The sequence below is a fragment of the Rhinopithecus bieti genome, unplaced genomic scaffold (genome assembly GCF_001698545.2).
Source record: "Rhinopithecus bieti isolate Rb0 unplaced genomic scaffold, ASM169854v2 scaffold_39998, whole genome shotgun sequence".
Lineage (NCBI taxonomy): Eukaryota > Metazoa > Chordata > Mammalia > Primates > Cercopithecidae > Rhinopithecus > Rhinopithecus bieti.
This window is the reverse complement of record NW_016816687.1, coordinates 1,062,001-1,072,357: the sequence shown is the minus strand read 5'-3', so window position 1 is coordinate 1,072,357 and position 10,357 is coordinate 1,062,001. Positions and strand designations below refer to the sequence as shown.

Genomic DNA, 10,357 nt, shown 5'->3' with positions numbered 1-10,357 from the left:
CTAGTTTTTTTTTTTTTTATTTTTTTAGTAAAGACGGGGTTTCACCGTTTTAGCCAGGATGGTCTTGATCTCCCTACCTCGTGATCCGCCCGTCTCGGCCTCCCAAAGTGCTGGGATTACAGGCTTGAGCCACCGCGCCCGGCCTGGCATCACCAGCCTTTACTCTCCTCTGCCTCCCTCCCTCTCCACCTGGAAACTGACTCAAGGCTTCAAGGGGATGGATCTAAACAGCCAGAGGGGTCGTATCAGTACCAATAGAGCTGGAGCTGCTGATCCCACATGACCTAAGCCGTGCCTGGTGGACTCAGCCCATCAGCAGGCTTCCTCATTCACACGTGCGCTCATAAAGGATGCACACAAGTGTCTACCATGAAATTAGCCCTTGCTAAGATGAATGCTGCTCATTCATCAAAGAGCAGATCCCTGCTCCTTGCAGAGAGAAGACTGCAAGGAGCTTCTGGGTTAAAAAAAAAAAAAAAAAAAAAATTATCCTTCTTTCTCTGCCGGAGCCTCCAGGAAGCCCAGCGCCCAGCTTCAACAGGGACCATAAACCAGGACACAATGAACTCGGAGGCCCTGTCCAGCCTGGAGGTTACTGTGAATACGAAACAACTTCTCCTACAGCTCTTGAGTAAAAACAATAGAGCTAACTTCATTTTGGGGCATTAGCATTCCCAAAGGATAAAGAGGCAGAGATAAGAAGTGACAATGCCTCACTGTGTACTCACTCTCCTCTTCCACATAGTGCCAAGACCTTTCATTTTGGGCCTTTCAACAGCCCGGGGAAAGGCTTTCTCTAGTTTGCTTCCAGCTGCTTTTCTTTTCTTTTTTTTTTTTTTTTGAGATGGAGTTTTTTTGCTCTTGTTGCCCAGGCTGGAGTACAATGGCATGATCTCAGTTCACCGCAACCTCTGCCTCTCAGGTTCAAGTCATTCTCCTGCCTTAGCCTCTCAAGTAGCTGGGATTACAGGCATGTGCCATCGCACTCGGCTAATTTTGTATTTTTAGTAGATATGGGGTTTCTCCATGTTGGTCAGGCTGGTCTTGAACTGCCAATCTTAGGTGATCCACCTGCCTCAGCCTCCCAAAGTGCTGTGATTACAGTCGTGAGCCACCACTCCCAGTCTTCCAGCTGCTTTTCTTCATGGCCAAGAACAGATTTTCCTGTGAGTTTTAGTACTATGGGGTACAGGGGCAGTCACAGAAAAGGAATCTCTATCAGGATGCAGCAGTCTAGAAATTACATTACTCTGCATTTCACTACAGGCCAGAGCACAATAATTCTTCCAAGATTTTCAGTAGGAAGAGCATAAAAATCTGGGGAAAAGAAGTTGCATTTCCATTCCTTATAAGTTGAGAAAGTAATTTATAGTAATCTTACAGAGCTGTACCTCTGTTTAAACACAGTAACATAATGAGAAAGAAGAAAATACAGTGAGAAGCTAGGGAAAGCTGGGTGCAGTGGTTCATGCCTGTAATCCCAGCACTATGGAAGGCTGAGGCTTGGGCCCAAAGAGTTTGAGACCAGACTGGGCAACATAGTGAGACCCTGCCTCTACAAAAAATTTAAAAATTAGCCAGGCTTTGTGACTCATGCCTGTTGTCCCAGCTACTCATGAGGCTGAGATAGGAGGATTGCTGGAGCCAGGGAGGTTGAGGCTGCAGTGAGCTATGATCATGCCACCGCACTTCAGCCTGGATGACACAGCAACACCCTGTCAGAAAAAAAAAGAAAAGAAAGAAAAAAGTAAGAGACATGATTTTATAATAGACCTGAGGCTGGGCATGGTGGTTCATGCCTATAATCCCAGCACTTTGGGAGGCCGAAGCGGGCAAAGAGGTCCAAACTCACCAGAGGTCTAGAGTTTGAGACCAACATGAAGCAACCTTGTCTCTACTAAAAACACAAAATTAGCCAGGCATGGTGGCGCATGCCTGAGGGACATCACTTGAACCCGGGAGGTGGAAGTTGTGGTGAGCCAGGACTGCGTCACTGCACTCCTGCCTGGGTGACAGAGTGAAACTCCGTCTCAAAAAAAAAAAAAGGTAGAAAAAAAATAGACCTGAAAGGTTTCTTTTCTCAGAGACCTCCCAAGGTGCCAGCCCAGACCAGGAGGTCTGTACTGGGGGTGTCCAATTCCAACCTGAGGCTAAGTTATGTCTTGAGGCTCTGTACAGCCAAGTCACCCCACCTGATTCCAAAAAGACCAATTAACAAGGGGACTCCCGGGCTGGGCGCAGTGGCTCATGCCTATAATCCTAACACTTTGGGAGGCCAAAGAGGGCAGATCACCTGAGGTCGGGAGTTTGAGACCAGCCTGACCAACATGGAGAAACCCTGTCTCTACTAAAAATACAAAAATTAGCTGGGCATGGTGGCTCATGCCTGTAATCCCAGCTACTGGGGAGGTTGAGGCAGGAGAATCACTTGAACCCGGGAGGCGGAGGTTGTGGTGAGCTGAGATTGTGCTATTGCACTCCAGCCTGGGCAACAAAGGGAAACTCTGTCTCAAAAAAAACAAGGGGACTCCCTCCATCCCCCTCCAGTGACTGTCTTACACATTCAGGATCCACACCCAGCCCACATAAGGGACTTCTGAGCAATTAGGTACACAAAACACAGCTGAAGCTCTGATTAAGGCCTGTGGACCACCCCACTTTTTGCTCTCTAAAGCCAAGAGGCTGATTCCAGGCCAGGCACGGTGGCTCACACCTGTAATCCCAGCACTTTGGGAGGCCGAGGCGGGCGAATCACTTGAGGTCAGGAGTTTAGGACCAGCCTGGACAACATCGTGAAACACCATTTCTACTGAAAATACAAAGATTAGCTGGACATGGTGGCGGGCGCCTGTAATCCCAGCTACTTGAGAAGCTGAGGCAGGAGTATCGCTTGAACCCTGGAGGCAGAGGATGCAGTGAGCCACGAGTGCGCCTCTGCACTCCAGCCTGGGCAACAGAGCAAGACTCCATTTCAAAAAAACAAAAAAGGCCAAGAGGCAGATTCCTTTTCAAGCATGGCAGGAGCTATCCCAACAAAGCACCAACTCCCAGCACTGCTCAGCACTCCAGGAAACGAGACCTGCTGGGAACTGCTGCCAAAGAAACCATATCGAGTCAGGGTCCGGAGTGCCCCAGAACCTAACCAGGGGTCAAGCACCAAGCTGTTGCTCCATAAATCCTTTTCGGATGAATGGAGCATAATGTCATTTTAAAGAAAAGGGGAGGGAAGGCATGATACAGAGAACAGGATGAAAGAGAAGCCTGACTTCAGTGGAAATTCATTTGATCCTTAAGTGTGCACAAAATCCCAACAGTCGCCAGGCGCAGTGGCTCATGCCTGTAATCCCAGCACTCTTGGAGGTCAACAAGGGCAGATCACACGGTCAAGAGGTTGAGACCATCCTGGCCAACATGGTGAAACCCCAGCTCTACTAAAAATACAAAAATTAGCTGGGCATGGTGGTGCGTGCCTATAGTCCCAGTTACTCGGGAGGCCGAGGCAGAAGAATCACTTGAACCCGGGAGGCGGAGGTTGCAGTGAGCTGAGATCGTGCCATTGCACTCCAGCCTGGCAACAGAGCCACACTCTGTCTCAAAACAAACAAAACAAAACAAAATCCCAACAGTCAAAATACAGCACCAGGTGCAGGGACTCACACCTATAATCCCAGCACCTTGGGAGGCCAAGGTGGGTGGATCACTTGAGGTCAGGAGTTCGAGACCAGTCTGACCAACATGGTGAAACCCCGTCTCTACTAAAAAATACAAAAATTAGCCGGGCATGGTGGCGTACATCTGTAGTCTCAGCCACTCGGGTGGCTGAGGCATGAGAATCGCTTGAATCCAGGAGGTGGAAGTTGCAGGGAGCTGAGATTGTGCCACTGGCACTCCAGCCTGGGGGACAGAGCAAGACTCCATCTCAAAAAAAAAAAAAAATACAAGAAGGGAAGCCCCCTACTGGCTCAGCCACACAATGAATGCAGCAGCTTTTGGCAATCTTCACCCCCTCCTTAACTCTTGGGACCCCTCCCCAGCCCACCTTCTCCCTGAATCTCCAGCCATTCCCCACCCAACTTCTTCACTTTTGTCTTTTCCTTCTTCTTTTTTGTGACAGAGTCTCGCTCTGCTGCTCAGGCTAGAGTGCAGTGGCGTGATCTCGGCTCACTGCAACCTCCACCTCCCGGGTTCAAGCGATTCTCCTGCCTCAGCCTCCGAGTAGCTGGGATCACAGGTGCCCACCACCACGCATGGCTAATTTTTTGTATTTTTAGTAGAGACAAGGTTTCACCGTGTTGGCCAGGCTGGTCTTGAACTTCTGACCTCAGGTGATTCGCCCACCTCGGCCTCCCAAAGTGCTGGGATTACAGGCATGAACCACTGCACCCTGCCACACCTTTGTCTTTAACCAGCTCTGGGCTTCCACATTCTAAAACAAAGCTGCCTTCTCTCTTCTCAGCTCCCCTCTTTCTCCAGCAATATCTTCCCTGCCCTTCTTCCCCTGTATCCTGTCACACTGACTTTTGTCCCCAATTCTCCAAACATGCATTTCCTAACGACTCCTAAGGGACTAAATCCAGGACCTTCCCCACATTCATCTGACTTGTCAAGCCTCGCTCCACTAACAAGACTGACCTCTCAGCTTCCTAGACCTGGCCACCCTTCTGGCTTTCCTCCCACCTCTCCACCCATCCCTTAAGTGGAGGAACTATTCCCTTCTAGCCCAGATCCTTTCACTCAATACCCCAAACTGCCTCCCAATTGGTGCCACCCAAAACTGCATCTCCAGCCAGGGCGCCTGCATGGCTGCTGGGCCCATGGAGCGGGCTCTCCACCTGGACCGCCACGTGGATATCCCATGGGGGCCTCAAGTCTACCCATCCACACACTAGCCTCCATGTTCACCCCATCTCAAGGAGGCGCATGACAAGACGCCTCAGGCAGGCATTGTGACTTTTTTTTTTTTTTTTTTGAGACAGGTTAGAATGCAGTGGCGTGATCTCCACTCACTGCAGCCTGCATCTCCCAGGATCAGGGATCCTCCTACCTCACCCTCCTGAGTAGGTGGGACCACAGCAGGGTACCACCACACCTGGCTAATAGACAGGCATTTTGGATTATCATTGGCAGCTCCTTCCCTGCCATAACCTGTTACATCAGTTCTTTCCCTCTCTGCCAGATACTGCCTTTCTCCAGCTTTATCATTCCAACCCCCTCGTCACTGGAATCCCTGCCTTCAGTGTGGACCCCTGGTCTGAGCTAAGGGTGGAAGCTGGTGGAAAGAACGAGTTATTATTTTTTTTTTTTTGAGACAGGGTCTCACACTATCATCCAGGCTGGAGTGCAGTGACGCGGTAACAGCTTACTGCAGCCTTGACCTCGTGGGCTCCGGATATCCTCCCACCTCGGCCTCCTGAGTATATGGGATTACAGGAACACACCACTATGCCAGGATGATTTTTAAACTTCTTGTAGAGATGGGGTCTTGCTATGTTGCCCAGGGTGGGTTTGAATTCCTGGCCTCAAGCAATCCTCCCACCTTGGCCTCCCAAAATGCTGGGATTACAGGTGTGAGGCACTGCACCCCACTCACAGCACCTTCTGTCACTGACTGCATCATCAGTAGTCCATAACAGAGAAGGAAAGGCAAAGATGACAGGTATTACAAGGGGCTAAATCCTCCCTATGCCTCCCTGCCGGGCTCCACCATAGTTTCTTTCCTATCCCCCACCCATTCACCATTCAGGCATCAAAGCGGTCTTTCTCTTACACAAATCTCACAGGTCTGGTCCTGCTTTAAATACTTTGATGGATTCCACAGTTCCCAGGTCAAGCAAGATGCATGACCCTGAAGTGCCTGGCTCCCACTAACACCTCCACAACCTGGGGATGCCTACAAAGCACTCACAAGTCCACAGCTCTGTCCAAGTTGTTCCCTCTTCCTGAAGGGCTCTTCCTCCCCTTTCATCTGGACAGCACCTGCCTTTCTTTTTTGGGGGGGGGTGGGTTGGGGGGAACAGAGTCTCGCTCTGTCACCAGGCTGGAGTGCAGTGGTGCGATCTCGGCTCACTGCAACCTCCGCCTCCCAGGTTCAAGGGATTCTCCTGCCTCAGTCTCCCGAGTAGCTGCGATTACAGGCGCCTGCCACTACACCCAGCTAATTTTTATATTTTTAGTAGAGACAGGGTTTCACCATAGGCCAGGCTGGTCTCAAACTCCTGACCTCAAGTGATCCACCCGCCTCAGTGTCTCAAAACACTGGGATTACAGGCATGAGTCACTGCGCCTGGCCAGCATCTGCCCTCATTCGTTTTCTTTTGTTTTCATTTTATTTAAAAAAAAATTTTTTTTTTTTGAGACAGAGTCTCGCTCAGTCGCCCAGGTTGGAGTGCAGTGGCGCGATCCCGGCTCACTGCAAGCTCCGCCTCCTAGGTTCATGCCATTCTCCTGCCTCAGCCTCCCAAGTAGCTGGGACTACAAGCGCTCGCCGCCACGCCCGGCTAATTTTTTTGCATTTTAGTAGAGACGGGGTTTCACCGTGTTAGTCAGGATGGTCTCCATCTCCTGACCTTGTGATCCACCCACTCGGCCTCCCAAAGTGCTGGGATTACAGGCTTGAGCCACCGCGCCTGGCCTATTTTTTAAAATTTTTTATAGAGCCAAGGTCTTGCTATGTTGCCCAGGCTGGTCTGGAACTCCTGACTTCAAGAGATCCACCTACCTTGGCCTCCCAAACTACTGGAATTACGCGTGTGAGCCACCACACCTGGCCCTCATTTGCTTTAGGTCAAACTGGCTCAGGTCATAGATAAGGAAAGATTCAACGTCAACACCTTTTATTTTCCTAGGACAAATAGACTCTTTGAACTGGTATGACTTAACACGGAGTAGCACAACAATTGTTCCAAGGTCTCATTTTCAAAATTGACGGTTTTAATTGTAAAGCAACGATTCCTCTTATTTTGCACCCTTGATTCTCTCATCGAACACCAGAGAAACTGCATCTAAAAAACACCCCACTTTAGGAGGCCGAGGTGGACAGATCACCTGAGGTCAGGAGCTCAAGAACAGCCTGGCCGACACGGCGAAACCTTGTCTCCACCAAAAATACAAAAGTTAGCCAGGCATGGTGGTACGCGCCTGTAGTCTCAGCTACTGGGGAGGCTTAGGTGGGAGAATCACTCAAACCTGGTAGATGGAGGTTGCAGTGAGCCTGGGGAAAATAAATAAATAAATAAATAAATAAATAAATAAATAAATAAAGCCAGGTGCAGTGGCTCACGCCTGTAATCCCAGCACTTTGGGAAGCTGAGGTACGTGGATCACTTAAGGTTAGGAGTTCAAGACTAGACTGGCCAACACGCTGAAAGCCCGTTTCTACTAAAAATACAAAAAATTAGCCAGGCATGGTAGCAGGCGCCTGTAATCCCAGCTACTTGGGAGGCTGAGGCAGAACTGCTTGAACCCGGGAGGCAGAGGTTGCAGTGAGCCAAGATCACACCACTGCACTCCAGCCTGAGCAACAGAGTGAGTGAGACTGTCTCAGAAGAAGAAGAAAGAAGAAGAAGGAGAAGGAACAAGAAGAAGGAGAAGAAGAAGAAGGAGGAAGGAGGAGGAGGAGAGAAGGGACGGAGGAGGAGGAGGAGGAGGTAGAAGAAGAAAAATAAACGAAAAACACCCAACTGTGCACCTTTCCCAGCTCTCTTGCCATTCACTCTTTCCCAGAAGGGAGCAAGAAGTCCTTTCCTGGGCTCACAGACATGAAGGGCTCCCACAGAAAAACGTGTTCTGGGAGGCTTGGAACCACCCCTCACAGGTGTGCTCCTCTCGCTGCCATTTTCCCCCAGGTGCTGCTGGAGTTCCAGAGCTACACCTGCTCAGAGAACAATCTGGGGAGGAAAAGTCCCAGAAAGAGGCAGCAACTTGCGGGAGGACACACAGCAATTTTGTGGGAGTGGCTCTCAGGCCCCGAGGACAGACATAGGAATTCCCAGGCCAGGCCCTCCTCCTGCAATTCCATGGCCTGTGATCCTCTGTCCCAAACGCCACACATAATTAGAAGTTATAATCCTGTAATTCCATGATGACATCTTTGAACTTAAATATACCTCAAAACTACTTTTTTTTTTAATGCTAAAAGCAACTTCACAAAAAAGAAGTTTTCCCACTCTGTCCTGCCCAGGACTCCTCACCAGTGAGCAAAGCCCAAAGTCTCTCTGTGTCACCTGGGAGAAGGAGGAAGATGCCAAGACTATTTAGGAACTGGATCCTAAGGCTTTGAACAATTAAGCATTGATTCGTTTATGGGAAAGTTTCACTTCCCTATTTACAATTATGCACTGTCGTTATCTATCAAAAAAACGAAAATCAACAACAATCTCTCCATCCACTCAGGGATCACTGGCCAAGAGCCAAAAGCTATTTTTAGACTTGCTCAGGACCTGGAGGTAGGAAGGCGTGGAAGGTATCACCAGGACTCCCGGCTCCAAAGCATCTTTGTAGCCCAGGCCCTGCCGCCTGCGGGTATCCCAGGGCCCCTGCTCCGCAGGCTGGGGTCGCTTTTGAGGCACTGAGCTCCCTGACTGTTATCTTCTGGGCAGAAGTCCGCAGTGTGAGCCCAGGAGCTCCTGAACGTGCCAAGAGCCAGCGAGGCCCGCACCCGCCGCCCGCCGCCAGCCCCCGCCAAGTCTCCCGGACAAGACAAATCCGCTTTGGCACACAGTGAGACGCACAAGACCGTGGGCCTCACCTGCAGTGCTCACGCCCTCCTGGACGACCCTGAGCCGGGGAGGGGGCAACGCCAGAGGCTCCCTCCCACCAGTGGCTCTCCCCTGCTCGCTGAAAAGTCCCACAGGCGGACGTTGGAAGCATTTTGGAGGCAAAAAGAGACCGCCGGCCGGGCGCAGTGGCTCACGCCTGTAATCCCAGCACTTTGGGAGACTGGGGAGGGAGGATCCCTTGAGCCCAAGAGTTCGCGACCAGTCTGGGCAGCAGAGCGATACCCTAGTCCTAAAAAAAATTAACGTGGCGAGGTGCCGCGCCTGCAGTCCCAGTTACTCGGGAGGCTGGGGCGGGAGGATCGCTGGAGCCCAGGAAGTCGAGGCTGCAGTGAGCTATAAACGCGCCACTGCACTCCAGCCTGGGCGACAGAGCGCCTAAAATAAATATGAGACCGCCAACTCGCCTGGGATGGTCTGTCTCCACCCGCGCTCCCACTAAGCGCTCCTGTAACGCGCCCAGAGGCCAAGGGCGCCAGCGCAGCCAGGAACGGCTCCTTTCCCCAGGCACCAGGGATCGCAAGTGAGGGGTGGTGGCGGGTGGAGGGGGAGACCCAACCACCCCTCCAGGTCCTCCGCCCGCACCTGCGCGGGGCGGCCACATGAGCCTCCCCTACTCCCCGCCCAGCCCCGGATGCCACCTGCCCGGGACGCCGGGGACACCGCCGCCCCCTCCTCCCCGCCGGCCTCCGTCAGGCCAGCGCCGGCCCAGTGAGCCCCCTCCCCCTCCTGGCCTGGTGGACCCCGACCGCGCGCTCCTACAACCCCTGCAGGGCCTGGGGGAAAGGCGGTCTGGGGCCCGCAGTTCCCCGCCCGCCCGAAGTCGCACACCTTCCGAAAGTAGCCGTCGTTCTCCTTCTCCAGCGGCTGGGGGGCCGCGGGCAACAGCGCATCGGTCATGCTGGCGGCGCCGGAGCGGAGGGCGGACTGAGGCGCGGCGGCTGAGACTGGCCGGAGAGGACGTGCGGCCCCGCCCCTAGCCCCGCCCTTCCCCGTCCCTCCACTCCAGTCCGGTCCGGCGGCCCTTCTAGCCCCGCCTGGGGCCGAGCCCGGGAGCCTTGGAGACGCGCCCCGCCCCGTGGCGGGCCCCGAGCCCGTGCCCCTTGCGGCGCTGGTCACCGGAGACCTGTGCCCTGGGCGCATCGCCTCGGGGTTGTCTCTGGGCGTCGTGGCTGGCTCAAGTTTGCGAGCGCCGCGAGAGCGCAGGGAAGGCACGGGGGTCTCAGGGGCCGCAGCGAAGCCCTGGCTGTGGACCTGCGCCCTGCCCTGGAGCCCAGGGAGTCAGTGAGGAGGGCGTGGGTCCAGGCGCGTCCCTCCCGGGTGAAGCCTGTGCGCCGCGGGGGAAAGGGCCAGACTCGACGCCACGTCGAGGGCGCGGCGGTAGCTCTGGGCCCTGGGCCCAGCGGTCTAGAAAAGCTTTTCCCAGGAGGGGAGCACATGGCCAAGGGAGTGTTGATTGCGCCGCCGAGCGCCTTGCCCGGACTACTCGGGCTTGTTGGCATGGGGAGCCGATCCCCCGTCCCCGCTGCAAAGACGAGTGGGATCCGCTGGGCTCGCGGATGGCCCTGAGAGAGGGGATCAGG

At 53.3% G+C, this 10,357-nt stretch overlaps 1 protein-coding gene across 1 annotated transcript in view; it reads right to left on the bottom strand.

Annotated features, from left to right (window-relative positions):
• Positions 1–9,730, bottom strand: part of RHPN2 (rhophilin Rho GTPase binding protein 2) — a 90,488-nt gene extending 80,758 nt beyond the window's left edge. Inside the window, exon 1 of the mRNA XM_017855043.1 lies at positions 9,606–9,730. Coding sequence (XP_017710532.1) covers positions 9,606–9,674 — 69 coding nt within the window. The 5' untranslated portion in view covers positions 9,675–9,730. The remainder of the gene's footprint in view (positions 1–9,605) is intronic.
• Positions 9,731–10,357: the final 627 nt, after the last annotated feature.